Below are 25,520 nucleotides of genomic sequence, written 5' to 3'. Positions count from 1 at the left end.
TTGAACACAGATCCCCATAATGTAATAGAACTGGGCCCTTCACTAGTTACCTACAGGATTTACATAAAAAGAAAGGAATTCTGCACGCTCTACAGATGGTGTAGTATAGGAGTGGGACACAAATATAACGTCACATGGGAAAAACTTCTTTCGCCAGGCAGGAGGATGCCTGGTACTAATGCTCTGATTTGGAAATAAAGACAGAAGGAAATGCTGGGGGCACTGGGGTGGATGCGACGGTTAATCGAGGTTTGTCCCAGTCATCCCTTCACCCACCGCCTGTCAGGAACTGGTTCGGCAAATGACCCAGCCTTGGCCCACAGACCACAGGGGAGACAGCGGTCCTTCTGGGAGAGGGCAGTGCACCTGTGCTTTGGCCATCCTCCTACCTGGTTGGGGCAAAGATGCTAGGCAGGCAGCAGGGCCCTTGGTGCTGCGGTTAAACTCCGTGGCCACCACACCTGTAGACTTCCAGGTGCGCGAGCTGATGCATTTCCTCATGGTTTAAGCTGGCTGTCTTACTTGCAGCCAGGAGCATCTTGAGGGACCCAAAGACCCTTCCCAGATGAGGGGGCTGGACAAAATGGCCCCCTGACCCCTGACAGGGGCCAGACACAGGTGAACCCAGAGATTTAGACCCCAGCTCAAGTGGCATCACCGCCTGACACACCCAGATAGCCCCTTTAAAATTTTTCTCTGTTCTCTCTGCTAGGCTGAGCATATGTGTAAGTGGACAATCACAAATAGGCATTAAGCTACATCCTTCCCTGGGCCATTAATGCTTAGATTGAGTCTGAGTCTCCATCTTGCATCTCCATGTAGAAATGTTGACTGAGCCCTGATCCCGAAGCCTCCAAACCTCAAGCACTTTGTCTTTCGCTTCCAGGCAGAATGGATCTCAGTGGCGATGGGACACCTCCGTGGTGCAATGGCAGTAAAAACAATTGCTACTGAAACATCACTCACGTTTTCTCTTTTGCTGGACACAGCTCCCTATTAAAGTGTGTACATGGCGTGGGGAAGGGGCATGCTCAAGAAACAGCAAGAACCACACCTCCTAGAGGCCACCCGGCCTCCACATTCTGTTCAATCAGCGTTCCCTTGACATATGGCTCACCAGGGCCACTCCCGGCCAGAACTCTGCCACAGCATCCGATGGGACCACTGCACCTGCTGTTTGCCAACAGCAAAGTTGGACAGAGCTGCTGTCTTCAAGGCCCCTCGACAAGGTAACTAGCCCCTCATGCTTGGCCCGCTCTGCACATAGGCACCAGTGAGACTAAAAGAGTCCAGCTCCTTTCCCACAACCCCTAAGAGCTTGTTTGTCATTAGGGAGGCACTGAAACCTCACTGCCTCCATCTGCTTGGCAGGTCGTGCCAAGAAAGGTGACTTTGTCAAAGGGCAGGAGACCTTCTCAGGGGCTGGTTTCTGTGCGGACATCAGGGGACAGCAGTGGCTCTCAAATGGGTTCCTGTCTTTAATGAAGTCTGTGCTGACAAATGTGACCTGGAAGGCTGAGCCAGACCAGGGAGCCCGACCCTCCTCTCAGGGCAATGCAGGGCACCCACCCACTGAGAGCTGTGGTGGGCAATGGAAAACATTCCTCCTTCTTAATGTTTCTTCTGCCAGGGATGTGGGGTGACTCGTGGCACCCAAGATGACCCGGAAAGGTCCTCACCTCTTTCTGCACTGCACATCTTTGGGAAGGTTTTAAGGGGGTTGGGTGTGTAAGGCCCGAGCTGACCCTGACTTGTCCTCACTCCTCCCCACAAACACTGGGCTTCTCGGTGAGGGTGACAACTCCAGGTTTTCAGGGACCACGGTGCTGACAATCATGAGCAATAGGCAGGTGTAGGGCAACAGGGGGTGGTGAGGACTGCGGTAAGCTGGAGAGCACAGCCAGACCTGAAGACATTCAGGCTCCAGTAGAAACTAACGTACGTGGCATGCGCTCAACAACACATCCAGCGGCGTTGGCCCAGTGGCCCTTAGTTTTTGTCTTTGGGACCTAGACTGAACATGTAGAGGAGCAGAGAGCCACTGGGGACTTCTATGTCCCGTATTTTACCTGGAAGAGGAAAAGGGGGACCAGAGAAAGAGGCAAACACCAGTACAGGGGGAGAGGCGAGATTTGAATCATGGAGGTTTGAAGAAGAAGCAAGATTTTTGTTGTTGTTCTTTGGTTGTTTTTTGTTTTTCTGTTTGTTTCTGAGTGGAGGACAAGCGATCACGAGGCTGGGATGTGTCTGCAAGTCCCCTCCACCTCCCTGAGGGTTTAACTGTGATGTTAGATGCATGTGAGCCTCGTTCATCCACCACCCTGGTGAGTGACAGTGGGGGCACTAAAGGATGGGCCAGGCAAGGGTGCTGCTCCGTCCCCAACTCATCCCTGGTGGCAGGGGCATGGGTGATGTGGGAAGAAACAGCTGCCAGGGGTTACCCAGTGTCCAGGAGACAAATTCTTTTTCCAAAAAATATCCTAAAGCAAGTATCCCAAAGTATACAAAATAATTTAGCTCCTTGAACCTGTTAGAAGATGCCATCAGCTCATAAAGTCAGGGTTATTCCTTTTCAGGTCTCCTTTCACCCTTCCGATCACATCAAAACAACGATCTCTGTGCTAGTCCATCTTAAGGCTTTTGTAACACTTGCTAATCAGCTTCAGCCTTCAGTATCTTTAGCAGGTCGAAGTATCTGGAATTTGATAACATTTCTTATTGTATTTATTTTTAGCAATTATCTTTGATTTATGGAAAGATGGTGAGATGCTGGCTTTTCCATTTATAGTAGTGATTTAAAGTATCCTTTAAAAAATTGAATAAAGTTTTAGGTGCTGTGTAAAGAAATACCCAACCATAAACACGGCAGGAAAGTGTAGAACATGCCCCTTGAAGTAGGGGTGGCTGCTGTTGGGTTTCACTTGTGTTTTGAAGAGGATGGAAGCACTGACAACCACCAGAGGAATGCGTCATGCGTTCCAGGACAGCAACTGGCTGGACCCAACTCTGGGCTGCCTGGCTCCCCTAACCTTCACGATTCAACTCATGCCACCTCTTACAGGAAGTCCTCCTGGATGCCGAGCTCTGGAGTCATCTCTGTGGTATACTAGGATTCCAGTTCCAAGTTTCTCTGGAACCAGCTGGGTCATCAGAGGTCATGAGAGCAGATGCCTCCAGAGAGTGAGGAGAGGAGGGACCTGCCACAAACTGCAAGGTAAGTGCCCATTTAATGGTTGCTAAGCAGGAGTGTGGGTCTGGCTTGGCCACTTCTTCCAATATCTCAAGAAAAGCTACCAATCTAAATTTTCATGTGACATCTCCCCATGCCTGGGAGCTGGATCCTGCCTCGGGCACCCTTAGGTGACACAGAAAAAGTACAGCTTGCAGGTGAAGACGGCTGTCCAGCTGTGATGCCCTCACACCCAAGCCCCCAGAATCGAAAGAACCAAGGACGTAAGATCACAGTTAGAGCCTGCTGTGTAAGTCGTGCTTCCCCCAACGACTGGAACCTCCTGGCCAGCAGGGAGAGGCCTGAGTCATCTCTGGGTCCTCTGCCCCTGGCCAAGGCAAAGACCAAAGCCCTGGCCACACAGGGCTGGGGCAGGGCAAATGAGAAAATCGAAGGGGTGGGTGTTCACCCTCTGGGGAAGTGAGGCAGAAATTGGGGGTCCCAGGGCAGAGATGTCCAACAGCCTGAGAGGTGGCTCTCAGGCAGGCCCTGGAGAGAGGCCGCTGAGCTTAGACAGCATAGGAGGATCAGGGCCTCGCTGGAGAGGAGGGATTGGGGAGGGGTTCCGGTTGGCAATGGGCTCTAACAGCAAACTGGCCCCAGAATGGACCCAGGTGTCCTTGGACGTTTGGGTGGAAAAGGTAGGCAGAGCTTGGAGAGGCCATTTCAGGTTGGGGGCCGGGAGTGCAATGGCGGGAGGACAGAATGCATACGTGGGGATGTGGACAGGTGAGGGCAGGAGCCTGACTGTGCTCATGGGCAGAGAGCCCAGGTCTGGCAGGAAGAGGCTGTGCTGAGGCTGCAGCGGAGGGATGGGAAGGCAGATGGGGGACAAGGGACAGGGACTTCAGAGGAAGAGGAACTGGGGACTGAAGGAGCCTTGCCTCTCAGTAAGGGCAAAAGTTGATCTTTGGGGTCGCGCCCTGGGTGTACCCTCCTAACAGCATCTTCTGGCCTTTGCGGCCTCTATTTGGGCATTAGGCCTGGCTCAGACCTTGGACCCAGTAGTCAGTCCCCCCTCCCCTTTCATTCCCTCACCCTGTCCTGCCCCAGAGCACAGAGACAGGGGGCTGCACCCGTTGATTCCCAGGGCTGATGGGTGGGACCCGGCACCCCAAGGGCTCTCTAGGTGGGGACGTTCGGCCGGCGCCGCTCCTCGGAGGTTGTGCGCCTGGGGCGGTTGGCGGCGGGGCTCCCCCGGCCCGGCCCGCGGCGCTTCTCTGCCGCCGCCTCGGGGTGTCTCTGCTTCGCTGCGAGCCCGGCACCGCGGTGACGGCGGCGCGAAGAGGGAAGCGGGCGGCGGCGGCGGCGGCGGCCGCGCCAAGATGCGCCGGGTCACCGCAGGCTGAGGCGCCCGCCGTCCCCGCCCTCCCCCTCGCTCGCCTCCCTCCCTCCCGCCTCCCTCGCTCGCTCGCTCCTTCCCTCTCCCCGCCTTCCCTCCGCGCTCCCCCGCCCTCCCCTCCGCGCCTCGCCTCCTCCGCCCCGCGCCCTGCGGTGCTGCAGCTGCGGGCGGCTCCAGCTGCCCCCAGATGTGGGCTGGGCGGCTCGCGGGGAACTTTCGCGCCGGCTGCGAGTGCGGGGCCCCGGCTGCAGTCCGGCTGCCATGGATCCGCCGGCGGGAGCCGCTCGCCGCCTGCTCTGCCCCGCGCTGCTGCTGCTGCTGCTGCTGCTGCTGCTGCCGCCGCTCCTGCCGCCGCCGCCGCCCGCGAACGCCAGGCTCGCCGCTGCCGCCGACCCCCCAGGTAGGTGCGGCCCGGCCCCTACTCCCCGGGACCCCCGCCGGCCTGGCCCTGTCCCGCGTGCCCCGCCGCCCCCTCCCCAGGCGTCGTCCAGCCTGACTTGGGCAAACTCCGCGCGCCCCGCCCGGGGCCAAGTTGGCCAACTTCGGGGCCGGGTTGGTCGCGCAGGGGGCGCCCCGCACCGCACCCGAGCGCCTTGGGCCGGGGGAGCCTCGGAGCACTGGCGGCTCCCGAGTCGCGGAGGGTGGGGACGGAGGGCCGGGAAAAGCCCCGTGGCCGAGAGCGCAGAGTCAGCCCCAGCGGGTCCGGGGGGGAGCCAGGGCGAGGCGGCGCCCGGGGTCGCGTCCGGGGACGCTCCGGAGGAGCCGGCTGCCGAGCGCGTAGCCTTGGGCCCTAAGGATTGGTTGGGGCGCCCCGGAGGGAATCCCCGGAGATCGGAGGGACCCTGTTCCACCCCTCCCAGTCCTCGGGCGCTCGGGGACACGGGGCCGACAGCGGGCTGAGCGGGAGCTGGACAGGCAGGTCAGGCCGCTCGTGCTCCGGGAAGCCGAGACTCCGCCGCTCCGGAGGCTAGCGGTGAGGGCACTCGGGCGGCAGGGGCCCGCCGAGGGGTCGTGGCACACGGGTAAGGGGGCCAACCCGGAATGGCCTCCGAGCAGCTCCACGTCCTGCCAAGGACGGTAGGTGCAAGGGTCGGGGGACTCTCTGACGGGGTCGTCCCTTCGGGCACAGGAAGGTTCCCACCGATCCCCAACCCTGAACGGGGCAGGGGGCAGAGCTCTTGGCAGGCAAGGTCCCCGGAGGAGGGAACGGCTGGGGAGTGGCGGAGCCCCGGAGTGGTGGCCCCCTGTTAACGCCCCTTCCCGGTTGCAGGAAAGCCGGGAAGGTGCAGGCTGGCTTCTGGGGTCGCTGCCCCTTCCCTTCGCAGTGGGGCGGCGTCTGGGGGGCGTGGCTTGCCGGCGGGTCTCTGAGGCTCTGGGGCTCCGTGGTCTCCGCCGATCTAACGCCCCTTCCCGTTGCAGGCGGGCCCCTGGGGCACGGAGCGGAGCGCATCCTGGCGGTGCCCGTGCGCACTGACGCCCAGGGCCGCTTGGTGTCCCACGTGGTGTCGGCAGCTACGGCCAGAGCAGGGGTACGAGCCCGCAGGGCCGCCCCGGTCCGGACCCCGAGCTTCCCCGGAGGCAACGAGGAGGACCCTGGCAGCCACCTCTTCTATAATGTCACGGTCTTTGGCCGAGACCTGCACCTGCGGCTGCGGCCCAACGCCCGCCTCGTGGCGCCCGGGGCCACTATGGAGTGGCAGGGCGAGACGGGCACCACCCGCGTGGAGCCCCTGCTCGGGAGCTGTGTCTACGTCGGAGACGTGGCCGGCCTAGCCGAAGCCTCCTCTGTGGCGCTCAGCAACTGCGATGGGCTGGTGAGTACGCACTTCTCTAGCTCCTTTCTCTCCGCTGCTCTCGCCTGGGCTTTGGAAAAGGGTTACCTTGGAGTCCCTTGGGAGGGCAAGGCCTGCGCCGAGGACTTTCCGTGCCCTTCCCGTGCTTTAGGGAGCCTCGTGCTCCAACTGAAGGGCTTGGCTGGAAAGCAGGTTGTTTTGATTGGTCTGAGCAAGGGGCCATTTATGCAAGGGGAGCGCCGGGGTCTCCAAAAGGCTCAGCAGGCAGGAGCGTGCGCCTCTCTCTTTTGCCTGCCTGAACAGGTCTCTGGCTTGCATCCAGGGGTGGGTCCGTGTATATGTGTGTACCTTTGTGAGTGTGTGCACATGTGTTCTGGAATGTTGGTGTGTACCTGCATCTGGGTGCCTGTGCACCTGTGTGAACATGTGCGTGTGCCAGTGTCTCTTGTGCACGTATGTGTCTGGGTTTCTGCACATTAGTGTGTTGAGCATCTGTTGAGTTTGTGTCCGTCCTTGTGCATACTGGCATGCGTGATATGTGTGTGGTGGACTTATGGGCTGGCAGTCAGTCTTCCTGTTTCCTTGCGTGCAGGTAATACCAGCCCAGGGAGCAGGCAGTGGTGCTGAAATGCCCAGTTAGCCCTCTGTCCCTTGGCTGACCGGGAATCACTGGTTTTTCTGCTGTGGCTTCCTGTTGAACTCCAGCTGGTTCTTTGAAAAGTTGGTTTTCTCTATTTTGAGCTGAGGGGTGCATTTGGAAATGAAGGCTCTAGTGCCCATGAGCTGCTCAATCTTTTGGGGGCAGCCCCTGAAGGACAAGAGAGAGGCTAGGGGGTCCCTTTTGAGACTGCCTGGGCCTCTCTAGTCCTGTGACTGGAGCTCTGGGAAGCTCTGCTTCCTGGAGAGGGCAGGAGGGACCATGGCTCAGCACAAGGGGGCCTCAGAGGAAGCCTGGATCGATGCTGAGGGAGGAGGCTGACACTGGCGGTGCTCTGTCTGGCTGCTCGGGGCCTGGCACACAGCAGAGGCCACTGCAGTTTTCTATTTTGGATTGGGTGTGTGGTGGTCAGGCTGGCTGTGCTGGCCAGACATCTGAAGCCGCCCACCATGGGCTCTGCTCTAATTGCTACTCAGGGCACTCCTGCCCCGAGTGAGTGGCCACCATCCCAGCCCTCATGGCCCCTGAGCACGCCCGTACTCGGGCACCTCAGGCTCATCCTACAGTCTGCAGAGCCGGCAATTACACCAGGGCTCCGCAACCACTGTCATTCTTTTTATGGAGACACAGAAAATATCACTTGTTGCTTTGGAAAATCACTGCCTTTGGCTGGATTTAGTTAGAACTTGGCCATATTGCAAACAACTGTAAATATCCCTGGAGGAGTTGGGTTAAAATGGCGAGCCCTTGACATTGCCCACTGTCTCTGAGGACATCCTGGGCCTCAGAGGTGTGTCCCATTTTACGCTGGAGGTGAATTTCCTAAATGAAAGGAGATGCTTGCTGCGGACTTAGGGTGAGGTAAGGTGGTGGGAGTTGACTTGGGGTTGCAGTCTATTGGTGGGCCAACACCTGTGTACTATGCATTCCTGATGGAGAGCATTTAGGGGAGGACTTGTCACTGTTTCATTCATTCAGCAGTTCATTTGGTGATTCATTTTTCAGCCAGCACCTTCTCATGTGTTTATCCCCTGTACTGGTCAGCGATTAGGCAGGTCTGGTACCCACCCAGGGCTCCTGTTGTCAGGGTGGCTGATGGACACTCTGGCCAGGACTTGGAGAGTGTGCTCCTGGGGGGCTGTTTGAATGGGGGCTGGAAGAATGAGTGGCCAGCTGGAAAAGACGCAGGTTGGCAACCCGGGCAGAGGGAGGAGCGTGTGCAGAGGTGCCAGGTGTGGATTGGCCTGGGCAGGACAGGCCTGCTGAGGTGTCCCATGTACCAGACAGAGCTGGGAAGAATATTGGGGTTGGAAGAGGAGCTGCGACCTGCCTGAGTGGCATTGAATGCTGTCACTGAATAATGGCCTTGGACAGTGGGACAGCACCATTGGTTCTTTTTCTTTTTCTTTTTTTTTTTTTGAGACGGAGTCTCGCTCTATTGCCCAGGCTGGAGTGCAGTGGCGCAATCTCGGCTCACTGCAAGCGCCCTGCCTTCCGGGTTCACGCCATTCTCCTGCCTCAGCCTCCCGAGTAGCTGGGACTACAGGCGCCCACCACCACGCCCAGTTTTTTTTTTTTTTTTTTTTTTTTTTGTATTTTTAGTAGAGACGGGGTTTCACCATGTTAGCCAGGATGGTCTCGATCTCCTGACCTTGTGATCTGCCCACCTCGGCCTCCTAAAGTGCTGGGATTACAGGCATGAGCCACCGCTCCCGGCCTCTTTCTTTTCGCTTCTCTTTTCTTTTTCCTTCCTTCCCTCCTTTCCCTTTCCCTTTCCTTTCTTTCCTTCCTTCCTTTTTCTTCTTTCCTTTTGATCAGGCTGGTCTCGAACTCCCGACCTCAGGCGATCTGCCCACCTTGGCCTCCTAAAGTGCTGGGATTACAGGCCTGAGCCACCGTGCCCGGCCTCTTCTTTCCTTTTCTGACTTTGTTGCTGCGTATGTGTCTGTTCTACTGTTAAATCCCCCTCTGCTGCTACCACGATAGGCTTCTTTGCTAAGGACCTGGGGCTTTATACAGGGCGCCTCTTGTCCTCACAGAGCCCTGGTCGGGGAGGCATCTCATCCCCAGTTACAGGTGGAGCACTTAGGCTCTGGGAGGTTGAGTGACTAGACAGAAGTTATTCATAATATTCACAGAGAGGGTTAATATCCACAGCGAGGGGTTATTCATAATATCCACAGCAAAATGTACCTTTGCACAAGGCATGAGCAAAACATGCTGCACAGAGTGTTCTTGTGCATCACATTGCTACGGAAGAGTTTTCCTGGGCAGTGTGGTAGGTGTGCTAATTTCACATGGTTTTTACGTGCCCATTAAAAACCCAACGAGAAGCCTTTTGGCGTAAAAGGTAACGATGGTAAGTGACAACTGACTGTGTTCCTATTAATGTTGTGTGCCAGGCTCTCAGCTGAGCCCCCATGCCACCTTGCCTTGTTTAAACCTCACAGCACCCTATGGAACATATCCCGACATCATCCCCCTTCTACAGATGAATAAACCGAGGCTCTGAAAGTCGAGATAGCTTGCTTCAAGCTTCGAAGCCAGTATTTGAACACAAATCTGTCTGATTCCAAGGCCATGCTCACTACGTTTTGTTGCCTTTTCCTGTATGCCTACAAAAAGAATTTTAAAAATGCATTTCTTTAAAACACTTCCCACCTTTCTTATTTGACTCCTGGAGACGTTCTCACTGTGGGTTTGACCGTCGTCAGTGTGAGTGGAGCTGGGAGCAGGCCTGGAAGCTGAGTGGCCTTGACTGGCTGGTGACCTGTGCTGGGCTGCAGCTCCTATGCGTGGCCTAAGTTCTCACTGGTAGGGGACTGCAGCTGGGACGTCCGTGGGATGGAAGCAACCCTGCCCGCCTCTGCCTCGCCACTCAGGGCAGCACGGGGATCCTCTCCTGCCATGCTGGGTAGCAGTGGATGAAGCCTCCATGGGCTGGGCGGTGGAGACCGTCTGCCCTCCAAGGCCTGGTCCAATCCTGGGGCCCAAAGGAGGAAGTGTATGCCCTCCCCTGGGTGCTTGATGCGAACATCACAACCCTGTGAGATAGAGCTGCCCCACTGCATGGCTGAGGCTCAGAGAGACCCAAGGTCGCATGGCAAGAAGCAAGCCAGGGCTGCTGCCTTTCAGGCTGGGGCTTCCCTGCGGGGCTGCTGTCTGGGCCAGGCACCCACTCTGTCTTGCGGGACATTCAGAGTCATGAGGGCCACAGAGAGAAGTCGGAAGCTGGCCTAAGGGATTGAGATGAGTTTCATTTTTCCCAGCAAGGCTGCTGCCTTCGAGGCCACACACTGGGCTCCAGCAGGCTCAGGGGCTAGAGCAGATCAGGCAGGTGTGGGCGGGCCCTGGGACTATGCAGTGGGGTGAGGGGCACCTGGGATTTGCAGCTGCCGCTGGTAGGGTCTTCCTTCACCCCACCCTGCCTTGGCACTGCGTGGATCGCAATGAGAGGTTGTCAGGAAGACCAAAGAGGGGCTGCAGGAACCTCTGGGTTCCCTAGGGTGTCGGGGCTCCCCAGGCAGGAGCAGAGGCTCCTGTGGGCCCCAGCTGCAAGCAGCCTACACAGCTGCTAAGGCCAGTCTTAGCCTCCGCCATACTTGTCACCTTAAGACTTGCTCAGTTTAAGTGACAGAAACCCCTGCTCATATTGGATGAAACAAACAAGTGACACCATGGCCCCAATTATCTGGGGGTCTTGAGGAGTGTGGGCTTCAGGCCTGGCTGAATCCAGGGGCTCAGAGCATGCTATCCATTTCTCAGCCCCGCCTCTCAGTGTTCATTTCAGAATTGCTCTCCACCCCTCAACCCCCGGCCCACCACATCCGGCCACCAGCGGCTCCAGGCCTAACTTGTTTTCCAAGGAGGCAACCTTTGAGATGGTTGCCTCTCTGGGTGACACCTGTGAGAGTTGGGGGAGGGACTGGAGGCCCATCTTCAAACCCATGGCTGTGGTGTGGGCCTAGCCCAGGTCTCCTGCCCACCTTTGGGACTGAGGGGGAGGGACAGACTCCCAAACTCTGGAATGAAGAGGGTCCTATCATACAAGAAGGGAGGAGGACAATTGTGCAGGGTGGTGAACACGGTTGTGGCCACCCTTCTCCTGGACTCCAGACCCCATGTTGGGCTTAGAAGTCCTCCTGGGCTCCAGGCTTGCCTGCTCGGCTGCCTCTGGAACCCCCTCCCCTGGATGACCCCATACTCTTCAAGTCACGTGGCTCTCCCCACTCTCCTCCAGACCCCACCCCTCCGGGGTCGCCCTCCCCTAGCCAGCTCCAATCCTAGAGCTCTCTCAGGGCCCGGCTTCCCGACACGCCTGGCACCAACCCCTGCCTTCTGCTCCTGTGCCCCCCCACTGCTGCATGGTCTCTCCCCGACACCTCTCCTCCACTCTGCAGCCAGAGGGATCTTTAGAAACCATGCAGCAACTCATGTCACGCCTTCACTTAAGACCTCTCCGTGGTTCTTACTGCTCTTAAAACACCCAAACCCACTGGCCTGGCATTCAAGGCCTCCGTGACCTGGCCAGGGCCCTCCAGCTCCGGCCTGAGTCGCATGCTCTGCTGGTCTGGAATGAAACTCCGGGAGCAAGGGCTGCAGGAGGCAGAACTCCAGCGTTCTCCTCAGGTGCCCCTGGGAGGGTGGGGCAGTGACTCCCTCCCCTACTGCCTTACGTGAGCTGAGGGCCCTACAGAGATGCCCGAGGAATCCAGCAGTGCAGCACAGTCCCTCTGGAGGCGGCAGCCAGCCTCAGGAGGGGGTCCGGGGAGCAGCATCCACACCATCTACCTCTGCTTGGGGCTTTGAACCCAGTCCCTGCGGTTTTCCTGTGAGCCGGCCACCGTGGCCCCATTTCACAGGTAGGAAACCGAGGCTCTAGGAGTTACATATGCAGGTTCTCTCTGTGTGGGCTGGCATCTCTCCTAGAATCTGTTAGGGAGGGGCAGAGTGGAGCCGGCTCCCAGCCCCTCATGAAGGCCGGCATAGTCAGCGCTGGTCTCAGCCGGAGCCCAGAGAGGCCAGCTCTCCCTGGGAGACCCTCATCGTGTTGCCCAGCCCCGGCCTGCACTCCATTGTGTGGCTGGGTATGTTTCTGGCACTGGTCAATGCGTGCAGCCATGTGCTCAGTCAGGTGCGGCAGGCTTCTCCTGCCCGATGGCGCGCCGTGGCTTCCCTGTCGCCTGTGTCTCCAGCGCTTAGCGAGTCATGCCTGAGTGAATGCAGTCCCTCCTGCAGAGTCAGCTGGGAGGTGAAGGCCAGGTCCCCACCCAGGCCTGCTGTGAGGCTCACAGGGGCCACACCTGGGTGAGTGAGTGAATTCAGGCCCTCGTGCAGACTCAGCTGGGAGGTGAAGGCCAGGTCCTCACCCAGGCCTGCTGGGAGGCTCACAGGGGCCACACCTGGGTGAGTGAGTGAATTCAGGCCCTCGTGCAGAGTCAGCTGGGAGGTGAAGGCCAGGTCCTCACCCAGGCCTGCTGTGAGGCTCACAGGGGCCACACCTGGGTGAGTAATGGAATCAGCCAGGGACATCCACTTAGCAGCGAGGCCGGCTTTGCTTCGTGGCTGCCTGAGCTATGTTCTGGGCCTGCCCACTCTGGTATCTGAAGACCCAAAGAGGCAAGTGTGCATGGTGGCCCTCCTAGGACCCTGGGTCTGTGCTGGCAGGCAGACATGTCCTTCTTTACCCCACCTACCTCTCTGGCTTGGGCAGCCCTGGGGGTCCCTGTGTTGCTGCCGGGACAGCAGGCTGCTGGCTGCATGTGGACGTGTGCATGTCCTGGGCCTGTGCATGGCGGGAGTGTGTGGAAGTGTGTGCATATACGTGTTGCCTCTGCATGTCTTGCATGTAGGGGTACGTGCATACAGTGTGCGTGTGGGGGTGCATATGTGCGTGCATGTCTGAGTGTGTACATGTGAGTGTGTGCACATGAGTGTGTCTGCGTGGGAGGGTGTGCATTTGAGCAAGCATGGGCCAGCATGTGTTTATGTATTTCTTGGGAGGGGTTTCCTGCACTCTGTAGAAGAGGGGCCTTAAGTGGGGTTGAGGTACTCAGGGGAGAGGAGGACCCCAGCCCCCTCAATCTTGGTGCCACTTTAGACACCCCCATCCCCTACTGGTGGTTACCCCGGAATGGGAGGATCCAGGTAGGAGCTGCACACTCTGCTGTGTATGTTTCATATTAAATGTCAGCCGTCCACCGGGTCTGCGGTGCTGCCATTAATATGGAGAAGTTATTACCGAGCCTGGAGCTGGCTCCTCGGGCTTGTCCATGAATTTCAATTACACTGCACGACGACTCCAGGGCTGCAGAGTGGGGTGCACAGCTTCCGCTCAGAGGCAAAGGGAACCCTAGTGTCCAGGACCAAGGCCTGGGTGCTGCTGAAGCCAGGCAGGCTCTACGCCATCCCCACCCTGCCCTGTGCATTTCACGGGTTAACCCAGGGAAGCAGGGGCCTAGTGTGGGCTGGAGGCTGTTGCGGGTCACATGGTCCGCTGTGCCCCTCGTGACTGCGCAGGGGAGACAAGCACCACGATGCTGTGAACCTTAGTTCCTCCAATAGCAAAAGATGGGTTCTGTCTGCACGCACTTCACTGGCATTGAAAGGATGGGTGTGCAGCAAGCGCCTACCCCAAGCCTGGGGGTGAGAAAGCGGTGGCTGTGTCTGCATCTCATTAGCTCTAAGGTGCCATCAGTTACAGGACACACCATTACTTTATACGCTACCAAGAAAGAGGAGACACTCCCATTTAAACTGCAACTCTGTGCCCTAACTGTGGTTCCCTGGAGGCGCGGGCCCCACTGCCACAGTGCTTGGTTTCTCTGATGCTGTCTGCAGGTTTCTCTGATGCTGTCTGCAGCCTAATGGGTGGGCCATTTCTCCTGCCTGGCCGTCGCTTGTCACGGCTCCCGGGAACTGAGTTGGGTCGGCTTCGTCCGCCTCCAGGGGTCTTCCTGTTGTGAATTACGAAGTAGTGGTCCTTCCTCCAGGGATAGGTATTTGCCTCACAATGCAAAGCTACATGCGCCTTTCTGCGTGCACCCTAACTTTTTGACCTCACAGCGTGACTCTTCAAAGACATTTTGAGTGTCCAGGGTGCTGACACGGCACACATCTCCAGTGAGGGACTGCATTGGAAGTGTCGTGGCCCAGGAGGTGGGGGCCAGGGCCAGGGTGTGAGACCTGCCGATGGCACCCTCAGTTCAGGGAAATGGAAAGATGCGTGTTGGAGGGACCAGCCCTCACCAGCTCTCTGAGCAGAATGTCCGGGATTCATCTTTAAACCTGGGTATTTTTCCTTTGAAAGCCCTAATCTGAAATTTCAATGTATTAAAAGTATTTCAAAGTATTAAAGCCTGTCGTCTTTACACCCGGGTATTTTTCCTTTGAAAACCCCTAAACGACAAGGTTTGGAGAGCTTTGGGTTGGTGAACAGGTGGAGGTGCTGGGAGGTTGAGTTCCCAGAGAGGGCGAGGAGGCTCTGCAGCCCTTCCCGTTACCTTGCCCTGCTCATCCCTCCCATGTAGCTGTTTGAAAGCAGGGATTGGGAGCACATGGAAAGTAGGGTGTCTTTACGTTTCATGCAAGGCTTGTCTAAGGCTTGCTAGTGGCCATTCTGATTGGGGCAGAGCTTCTGGACGTATGATGAAAAGGGGCTTGAGAGCTGTGAGCATATTGGTATATATTTACATCTGTCTATTTTATGGATTATAGTATGCACCATTGCCAGTCAGTTGCAAATGAAACCTCAGGTTAAGCAGTACCACAGATACATTCTACTTTTCCATCTTTCTGTTCTTGTACCAATACTAAGCTGTGTTTATTATTAGAACTTTAAAGCTCTAATATTCAAAGTATTAAGTACTTTGAAGCTTTGCTGTCCAATACAGTAGCTATAAGCCACACAAGGCTATTGAAGACTTAAAATGTGTCTGGTCTGAATTGAGAGGGGCCCTGAGTATAAAATATACATTGGATTTCAGAGACTTAGTACCCCCCAAAAAGAATGTGGAATGTTTAATAGATCATTTTAAAGTATTGATTACGGTTGAAATGGTAATATTTTGGGCATACTGGGTTAAATAAAATATATTACTGAAATTAATTTCACCTGTGTCTTTTTTTTTTTTTTTAAACATGGCTACATATAAAGCTTGAGTTCTATTTCTGTTGGACTGTGTGGCTTTGGAACATCTGGCTGGATACTTCCCTCTTTGCTGGTATTCTCTTACAAAATTTTCTTGGCTGGTCACATATGTTTATTCTTTCAAATGAATTTTAGAATTGTTTTGTCGGGTAGAAAAATCCCTCGTGAATTTGATAGTAAATTAAACTTAGAAACTAATTAAAGGAGGAATTGACATAATTTACAGTATTTATCAGGAACATAGTATATTTTTCAATTTATTTCACTCTGCTTTGATGTTGCACCATAAAGTATTATATATATGTTTTTATACAGGTCATCCATTTTTAAAAATCAGGATTTCAAGGATTTTTTTCTTTTTTGCCATTGCAAATTGAATACTTTCCATCTATTGTTGGTACACAGGAAGGCTATTGATTTTTATAGAACTATCTTTTATCAAGTAGCTTGATTGAACTCATTAATTCTAATATATCTTTGTGGAGTCCCTTGGGTTTTCTAGGTATACAGTTGCACTCTCTGTAAACACTGATAATTTTGGATCCTCATCTCCAATCTGCACCGTCTGGAACCTTCAGAGTGATGTTAAGTCACAGCGGTGGCTACATGCATCCTCATCTGTGCCTGGCTTTAACGGCAACGCCCCTGGTATTTCTCTGCTTAATACAACGCTTGCTGTGGATTAAGATGGATTTCATGTGAAGGCAATATTCTCTGAATTCTCGTTTTTTTATCTCCCATTTTTATCAGTAAAGGAGCTGAAATCAGGATAAAATGTGTCTTAACTCTTAGCGCTCCCTTCTCTCACCTCCAAAAGCCAGAGGTGTTGCAATTCCCGGGTGTTTGTGTTCTCAGCCTCAGGGCCTCAGCCGTCCACTTTGCTGGGCCAGGAATGAAACCCAGTCCCCATTTACGCACCATGGGAAGCCCTCCTAGGGAGGGGCAACTTTCCTGCAGAAGGTTGGGGAGCCAGCACCTCCCCGCCACGTGGGTGGCTTCTGGGAGAACAGGACCCTGTTCTTGGAAAGCCCTTTGGGCCATGTGTGGGGGGATTTCCACCTTCATTTGTGGGTTCTCTTTCTTCCCTCCCAGTGGTGTCTCCCTCCCTCTGTCCAGTTTCTCAGGAGCAACCCCTCCATTCTCCTCCTGTGTCTTACAGCGGACTTTGCCTGCTGCTCTGAGGTGGTGGCGCTGCCTGCACAGTCCCCTGCTCTTCCAGTCCCACTGTTATCTGTTATCCCATCTGCTTCTAGAAGGTGTTTTTCCAAGCAAAGACATTTCGCTCCTTAGAAGAAATCTGTAGGCGGGGCATGGTGGCTCACACCTGTGTAACTTGAGGAGGCTGAGGCGGGCAGATCACTTGAGGTCAGGTGTTTGAGACCAGCCTGGCCAATATGGTGAAACCCCGTCTCCATTAAAAATAGAAAAATTAGCTGGGCGTGGTGGCACTTGCCTGTAGTCCCAGCCACTTAGGAGGCTGAGGCAGGAGAATCTCTTGAACCCAGGAGGCGGAGCTTGCAGTGAGCTGAAATTGCACCACTGCACTCCAGCCAAGCGGCAGAGTGAGACTCTGTCTGGAAAAAAAAAAAAAAAAAAAAATCAGAAAAAAAACAAAGAAGAAATCTGTGGCTTGTCTTGCAGAAGAGTTTTTCCATTGTGTGATCTATCTGCCTGCCCACTGATGGGCATGGGATCTGAGGCGCTTTGAATAGCATCTGTACATAGGCCCCATCCTGAGAGATTCTGCTTTATCAGACCTGCGTGAGCCCTGGGGTCTGTATTTTTCAAAAGCTACACAGGAGACTCTTTTGCACAGCATGACGGCTGCTCACTAGAGAGGGCTGTGGGGAGTGAGGGCTCACAGACCAGACTTGGGGCCTGGCTCTTCTCTTGCTGGCCTGTGACCCTCCGTTTTCCCAGTTAAGACACCACCTGCCTCACAAGGCGTGTGTCAGCGAGGGAGCAGAGGGGGATGAGGCTGGCTGGCCTCAGTCAAAGGGAATTCCTTGGGGGGCTTGAGGTGGAAGGAAGCGATGGCCAGTGGGGATGGCCCGGCCTGGGATGTGGGAAGCTGCCATGGTGGTGTCGGCTCCTGGCCCTCTGCTCTCTGGTCTCTCACCTGGAAATTCAGAGCCCCGGCAGAAGGAAGGCAGCCGCTGTCGCATGGCTATCCCCAAGGCCACACAGTAGGGAGGGGTCCCCACAGGTAAGTGGGCAGGATAAGGGGGTGAGGGCTCCCAGGGCAGCAGCTGGCCTTCGCTGCAGGGCTGTCCACACTTGGCGGGCACCTGGAGCTCCGTGGGCATTGAGCACTGATCCTGCAGACCTGATCAGGGCAAGGTGGGGGCAGCGGTAGGCATCCTCCTCGGTGCTCCTCAGTGCCCTCCCAGGCAGGTGCCCAGGCTCTGGGAGGCTCCTGGTCTCCTCTCCTCCCCTTCCTTCCCCTCCCTTCCTCTTCCATCCCCTCCCTCCCTCCCTTCTGCCCTCCCCTCTCTGCACGATGGCTGGCCACTGGCCACTGACCACAGATCCCAGCGCACTGGCCCTGAGCTGAGGTCTGGGCCTCTGGGGCAATGCAGGTCGAGTCACAGACTGAGGTGCTGTCTGAGACCCTGTGATAGTGGGAAATTATAAATGTATGTTTGTTCTTCATCTCTGGTTCCTGCCTCAGAGCTCCTAAAACCTTTGTAATGTACTGAGTGTTAAGGGTGATAGAAACACCTTTTATTATCAGATTTGGTCTGAGTCCCCTGGTTACTGATATAAGAGTTTCTGGATTGTTGGGTTGAGAATTCAGCCTCACTCCCCCAACCTCTGCGGATGGGAGTCATGGAACTTCCATGAAAACTCCCGAACGACAAGGTTTGGAGAGCTTGGGGTTGGTGAACAGGTGGAGGTGCTGGGATGGTGAGTGCCCAGAGAGGGCGAGCAGGCTCCGTAGCCCTTCCCGTTACCTTGCCCTGCTCATCCCTCCCATACAGCTGTTCCTGGCTTGTGTCTTTAATAATCAACTGGAAATAGTAAGTAAAGTGCCTCCCTGAGTTCTGTGATCTGTTCTATTAATGAACACATGTCTGTCTGATTCCAAGGTCACAGTTACTTTTGCACCAACCTAATAGCAAATTACAGAACCTGAGGAGGGAGTTGTGGGACCCTCCTGATTTATAGCCACCTGGTGAGAGGCACAGGTGGAAAGCTGGGACTTGCAACCACAAGTGGGGCCGCCTTGTGGGACTGAGCCCTTAACCTGAGGGCTGAGCTGACCCCAGGTAGTTGGCGTGAGCATTGCACTGAACTGTGGGGCACCCAGCTAGCGTTTGGACGTTGGAGAACTGGTTGGTGTGAGGGAAACCACATGTTTGGTGTCAGAAGCATTGTGAGTGAAAACAGATCCCAGTGGACTTCACCCAGCCTGGGGGCTCTGATAGAACAAGGGGAGGTCCCAGGCCAGGGCTCAGCCCTGCCGACAGGGAGAAGGCCTGAGTTTCCAGAACAGCCCCAAATGCAGCTGCAGAGACAACTGTCATAGGACGGTTGTGCTGGGTCCTGGTGCTGGGAGCCCCTCCCTCCCTTCCCCCTCCTCTCCCTCCAGCTTCTCCTCCCCTTCCCTCCTCTCTCTTCCCCCTTCTTTTCTCGTTCCTCTTCTTCCCACTCCCCTCCCTTCTCTTTTCCCTCATCCCCCCTTTTTCCCCCCTTTTCTCTCCATTCTCCCTTTATGTCCTCTCCCCTCCCTGTCCCTTCTGTCCTCTCCTGTTCCCACCTTTCTTTCCCAGAGTCTTTCATCAGCCAGGACTCCTGGGGACCCTTCCTGGCTGGGGGCCCTTCATCGTCAGCTGTACTCTGCACCTGTACCTTCCTGGTACATTCTGGGAACCAACAACAGGTACATTCTGGGAACCAACAACGAGCCATCCCAATGTGCTGGGAGGAAATCAGGGCACAGTGATGGGGATGACCCACCCCAGGTCCCACAGACCCCAGAGCCAGCTCCTTTCACTGCAACTGGAGCACCAGATGAAATCTGTACCTCCTCAGAGGTACAGATAATTCCCCACCCGCACAAGCAGGGTGAATTGCTGAAAAGGGGAATTAATGTCTCCTCTCCTTGGCCTGCTACTGAGTTCTTGGTGCATTTTCTAGCAAACAAGGTCAAGGCTGAGTCCCTGCCCTGCCAGAGCATCCTCCACCTCAGATAGGGCAGCTTGGCCTTTGGGCTGTCTTTCCTGTTGAGGTGCCAAGGCTGTCACGGGCTGTGTCCTCACTGGGGAGGGTGGTCCGACGAGCAGGACTGCTGGGAAGGTTGTGTAGGTGGTGTCCTGGGCAAGGTGGCCAACGAGGCCAGCCTTTGCTCCGCCTGGGAGTGAATGGAGTGGAGGTTGGAGGCTGCCCAGCACTGGGTGGCGATCACGGGCATTGGGGGAGGGGAAATGTGTGCCAGGTGTCTGCCTCCACAGTCAGGTTGCCAGAGTTGCTGCGTTCTTCTCTTTGTGGAGCTTCTGCATCCTCGGGACTAGGGACATTAAGAACCAAAGCTGGGGCAGTTGCAGGGAGGCTGCTGGACATTGCAGGTGGCCCTGATTGGGGCAGTCTCGGCTGTGGTGACTACGCTGTAGCCTCTGGGGCCGGGGATGGCTGGTCTAGGACTGGGCATGGTATGGGGTGGGTAGATGTAGGCCATCTCTGTCTTGGTGTCAGCCTGTCCTGATAGACTCTGGGGGCTCAGAGTCCTCACAGCCATCCCCCAACCTGCCCGCAGGTGCCCACCCGGCTCCCCAAGGCCTGCAGGAGTCCACTGGGGCTGGGCTGGCCTGGGACCCTTGGTGGGAGTCAGGCAATCATGTTCTTGTTGAAACTTGTTTCTTTAATGGCTGGTGGTTACTGCCCCCAAGTTTCCTCCTCTGAAGCTGATTGGTTCTCCCTGGGGCTAGTCATTAACTCTCTGCTAGCTTGGGTGGGTTTATATTTGCAGAGCTTCCTTTTTTATTCTACCGGGCTGGCGTTTTGTTTCTTCGGTCAGCTCTGTCAGCCTCTCTAGTTGCTTTCTTCTGGTTACTCAGGCTGTAGAAAAGTATCAGCCTTTCAAAGAAATACTCCATTATATGTTTTGCTTTTTTCCTGACTTGATTTTTAAATATGTAACTCCTTTAATTCAAGTGAAATGTGTTTCTTATACTGTATAAGGTGTTGGTGTTAAGTGTTTATTTTTTTCTAAATTGCCATGCCGTTGTCTCAACACCATTCGTTTGCTAATTCACTCTTTCTTCTTGACTTTGGGATGTATATTCCATTATCATGAAGTTCATGGAGGATATGGGGTTTATTTCTGGCCTTTCTGTTTTTTTTTTTTCTTTGAGATGGAGTCTCACTCTGTCGCCCAGGCTGGAGTGCAGTGGCGCAATCTCGGCTCACTGCAAGCTCCGCCTCCCGGGTTCACGCCATTCTCCTGCCTCAGCCTCCTGAGTAGCTGGGACTACAGGCGCCCGCCACCATGCCCGGCTAATTTTTTGTATTTTTAGTAGAGACGGGGTTTCACTGTGTTAGCCAGGATGGTCTTGATCTCCTGACCTCGTGATCCGCCCGCCTCGGCCTCCCAAAGTGTTGGGATTACAGGCGTGAGCCGCCGCGCCCGGCCTTTCTGTTTTTCTTTTGCACCAGTCCAGGGGTCTTTAATTGCTGTTGGTTGACAATATGTTCTGACATCTGATAGGGCAAGTATCACCATCGTGAGGTTTTTAAAAAAATGCCTAAAGTAGTGTCCCCTTTGCAGCAGGCCCTCAGCAAATCTTTGCTGAACAAATGAATGACATCTTCATGATGTTTAATTTTCTCATGGAAATAAGAACATTAATTCAGATGTTTAAAAATATAGCACAGTAGGTTTATTACTAAGAGACTTAGAATGTTATTGCCATTGTCAATAGGGTCTTTTCCATTATATTTTACAGCAGACTGTTATAGATATCTGGGAACACTTTTAATTTATAATACAGTAGATGATTATTTACTCAGAATACCTGGGACCTGCTTCTTTCAGACTAATGATATTCTCAGAATTTAGACAGACATCTTTATTCCCAGGGAGAAAACAGAGTTAAAAATGACACATTAGTGCAAATCATACATGCATGTGCAGAGCTGCCGCGAACCACTTGACACCCATGGTTGACCTGGCAAGCCCAAGCCCCAGCATTGCTGTCCTCAAGGCGTGCCCTCCCTGGCAACAGCCCCTGCTTCAGATCCTTTGCTCCCAATGACCTGCATCTTCCCATGTCTTAGCAAAGCAGTCTCTCTGTTACTAGAGTGGCACAAATATGAACCACAGATAATCACAAAAAGTCATTCTAAAATAAATCTCTTGCCAGGAGCGGTGGCTCACGCCTGCAATCCCAGCACTTTGGGAGGCCGAGGCAGGCGGATCACGAGGTCAGGAGATCGAGACCATCCTGGCTAACATGGTGAAACCCTGTCTCTACTAAAAATACAAAAAATTAGCCGGGCATGGTGGCGGGCGCCTGTAGTCCCAGCTATTCGGGAGGCTGAGGCAAGAGAATGGCGTGAACCCGGGAGGCGGAGCCTGCAGTGAGCTCAGATCGCTTGCGCCACTGCACTCCAGTCTGGGTGACAGAGCGAGACTCTGTCTCAAAAAACAAAACAAAACAAAACACCTAAATCTCTTGCTTGGATGTTTCCTATGTTTGCATTCCCAGATATATGAGTTTCTCTATTTATTTTGCATCTAGACTTTTCATGAACTTCCTTGTTATTATTTGGTTCCTTTTTTTGGATGTTTTTGGCGGTGAGGATTCTCTAAGTGTGCAGTTATTTTCTGCAGTTCATAATATTGTCTCTTCTTTTTCAATATGTATTCGTTTTATGTCTTTAGTAATTTTGTGTGGGAGCTACAACCATGCCTTGAGAGCATCTAGCCCCCCTTCTAAGGGAATTGAGAACAGGTGCTGCTGCTTCTGTGAATGCTGGTGGTGGTAGACCCAAAGTGGACAAACCTTGGCCTAAATGGATCTCCCAGGCCCATTTCCCCACGGTGGCACGGCTTTCCTTTCCCTGCTGTCTTGCATCAAGTAGAGCTTCGAACGCAGGATGTGCCCATGTTGTGGTTTTATGGGGACGAGTGGTGGCGATTGACCTTGCCTTTCAGTCAAGGAGGCTCTCTCGGTCCCTCGTGGTCTGTTAGGTGTCCCCTGTGATTGGGAAGCAGTACACCAGGCATGCACAGGGTTGTTTGCAGGCTGACAGGAAAACTGCGGTCTTTGAAAGATGCCCTGAGTTTCTACGGGGGATGTGGTTCAGTGAGACACTTTCAGGAGAAGGCTGGCAAGTAGATTCAGTGATACAACCTGGAAACTCTACGAATGTGGACTGAGGAGCCCTGTTTTGAGTCCCTGCCTTACCCTTCACAATGAGATAATCTTCTGCACTTCAGTGTTCCCATTGTGCAGGGCGGAGTTTGCACACTGGCGGGCCATGTGCCATGTCCACCCACAGATGAGTTTTGTTTGGCTTTTCCAGTGTTTGAAAATTTCTCACAAAGCTCAAGATTTCCAGTTTCTCTTGAGAACCAGGAAATCTGCCGGGCCTATGTGCTGGAGGGCTAGAGCTGAGCAAGGATGGAACCCTCTAGAAGGGTCCCACAGTTCCAGGTGCCTTGGGAGTCTCTGCTGCTCCCTATCATTACCCTGGCGGGCTTCACTCAAATTCACTCCCCGTGTAGGCACCTGAGAGTTTCTCTTATTTTGAGATGAGTGCTGCATGGGCTTTGGGACGGTCATTTCTTCCTCCCCTCTCTCTCCCTCTCCTTCCCATGACTTCAGTTTTTGGCCATCAGCCCCTGCAAGGCCCCGTGCGCTGGAGTCAGACGCGATCTTGCTCCATCACGTGGGCTTGGTTTTCTGCTCCCTTCCTCTCTGGGCGAGCGAGCCTCCTGTTTCTCAACTGTGAAAGGTAAAAGCTGATGACAGTAACTACTCTGGTGGGTTATGATGAGGATTAAATGAAGCGAGACCCAGGGCCAGCACGGAGCAGCGAAGAGCCTTTGTTACTACAAGATAATATTTTCCTGATGGCGCTGCTAGGAGGAACCACAGTGTGAAAGCGCTTGGAAACACAGGGAGCCAGGTGCAGATTTTGTCCCTTTTGAGAGCTCTGTGGGCTGGGCTTGGGCGGGCGTGGGAGTGGGGAGGCGGGGCCGGGGGCGGGGCACAGGCCGGGCTAGGATGCTCTCCCTGCCCCAGGCATCACCGGCCTGGGATGTGTTGCCAGTGGAGGCCGTTACTGTTCTGAAATGGAATTCCTGGGTCAGAATAAGGAGAACAGATGTTTACTGGAAGAGGCCAGGAGCCGCTGACATCACCGAGAGCCCCTCAGGACATGGCTGAGGCCAAGGGTCCTGTAGCTCTTCCTGCCAATACAGCATTCCTGGGGCAGCTGCCCAGCTGGGGGTGGACACACACACACACACACACACACACACACACATACACAAACACACATGCCATTTCTCCACCAAATCCTTCCCACCTGAACACAATTAGTCAAGATGTGGAAAAGATTTCCAGTCTGGAATGGGAGGAAGAGTCTGGTGGCGGGCAGGCCCCAAGAAGGGAAACGGAGGCTAGTGTGGCGAGGGGATGTGCAGGACGGAGAGGCAGCCTTTGTTGGGGGAGCGCTCTGGTCCCTTCCTCCGCACCCGTCAGCTGGGAGGGCTTGGCTTCCTGGCCGTTCTCCTTTGGGAGTGAATCCGGAGGGTGTGGCCCAGAGGCGGCTGGCCTCGCTCCTGTCCTCCCGTTCACACCTGTGCAGCCGGCGCCTGTGCCCCCGTCACTCCCACAGGCCGTCCCCAGGTCCACACTCCTGTGACTGCAAGTGACAGAAAACCGGGGCAGAAGCGGCTAGGGCCAAAGGGGGAATGCGGGGCTCAGGGCGGCGGCCCAGGCCTCCCGCACGGTTTCAGCTCAGCCGCCCTCCCCGTGGGTCCTGCCTGGTCAGTGCACCCGGCGCCCGGCAGAGAGAGGCCCAGATTCCCCGATGGTTTTTGGGAGAGCCCAGCGGCCAGTTCTCACTGGCTCAGGTTGGGTCACATGCTTCAGGCAAATCGCTATGGCGAGGGCAGCGGAGCAGGACTTTGGCTGGCCAGCTCTGGTCACAGGACCGCTGTGGCTGCAGGGTTGGCGTCTGTCCTCCGATCCTCTGGGAGTGGGTTGGGGAGAGGATGGGCCCCAGAGGAAAGCCAGGCTGCTGTTGTCAGGAGGAGCTGTGGGTTCCCGTTGCCTTCTGTCTCCAGGACATCTGCCCTATCTTCTCCCTGCCTCCTGTTTCTCCCACTCCCTTCCAGCCGCCCATGATAAGCACACGGTCTCCCTTCTGAGCCCCACCCAAAATGCTCCCCATGGCTCCTCCACTTCGAGGGTAAAGCACAGGCCCCCAGAACCAGCATTCAAGGTCCCTCCTGACCATCATCATTTCCTGCTTGCTCTACCCACTGTGTCCACCTTCCCGTTCATCCTGTGGGCCTGGGACAGGAGCTCCAAAAGATCACACACACCCATCAACTGTCAACTCTGCCCACGTTGGAAACAGTGCTTGTGGCACATGCAGGAGGGGACCATTTGTCTTGGCTGAAGTTGAATCTCAAAATGACGTAAGGACTTGAAGGAACCAGGGCCTAGTGTGCGTCGGGGTGTGATCAGGTGGCTGAGGAAGCTGAGACTCCTTCAGTCTCATGGGCTTTGCATTAGCAGAGCAGACAGTAGGGGGTCCCTGAGGACCTCTGGGCTTTTGCCTGAAGTGCTGGGAACCCCACAGGCCTGGCCAACTCCTCATCACCCCTCTTCCAGGAAACCTTCCTGTCCTCTGTCCTGGTAGTTAGCACAGCTGTTCCATGTCAGGAACCCTCCTGCCAGCCTGGTGAGGCCCATGGACCCCTGATCAAAATAATGTGTTTAGTGTACACTACAAAATACAGTGGAAATAAATCCGATTGAAATAAAGCTATTGGCCAGGCATGGTGTCTCACTCCTGTAATCCCAGCACTTTGGGAGGCCAAGGCAGGAGGATGGCCTGAGCTCAGGAGTTTGAGACCACCCTGGGCAACATGGTGAAACCCTGCCTCTACTAAAATACAAAGAACTAGCCGGGCGTGGTGGCGGGCATCTGTAGTCCTAGCTATTCGGGAGGCTGAGGCACGAGAATCGTTAGAACCCCGGAGGTGGAGGTTGCAGTGAGCTGAGATCGCACCACTGTATTCCAGTTGGGGCTATACAGTGAGACTCTGTCTCAAAAAAAAAAAAAAAAAAAAAAGAAAAGAAAGAAAAAGAAATACAGCTATCAACATA

At 54.9% G+C, this 25,520-nt stretch overlaps 1 protein-coding gene across 1 annotated transcript in view; it reads left to right on the top strand.

The window, feature by feature from the left end:
- The first annotated feature begins 4,542 nt into the window (after window positions 1–4,542).
- The window catches only part of ADAMTS2 (ADAM metallopeptidase with thrombospondin type 1 motif 2), a 237,810-nt gene continuing 216,832 nt past the window's right edge, over window positions 4,543–25,520 (top strand). The window contains exons 1-2 of the mRNA XM_009241356.4: window positions 4,543–4,971; window positions 5,991–6,385. Coding sequence (XP_009239631.4) covers window positions 4,833–4,971; window positions 5,991–6,385 — 534 coding nt within the window. The 5' untranslated portion in view covers window positions 4,543–4,832. The remainder of the gene's footprint in view (window positions 4,972–5,990; window positions 6,386–25,520) is intronic.

The sequence above is a fragment of the Pongo abelii genome, chromosome 4 (genome assembly GCF_028885655.2).
Source record: "Pongo abelii isolate AG06213 chromosome 4, NHGRI_mPonAbe1-v2.0_pri, whole genome shotgun sequence".
Lineage (NCBI taxonomy): Eukaryota > Metazoa > Chordata > Mammalia > Primates > Hominidae > Pongo > Pongo abelii.
This window is presented reverse-complemented; position numbering and strand designations above follow the sequence as displayed.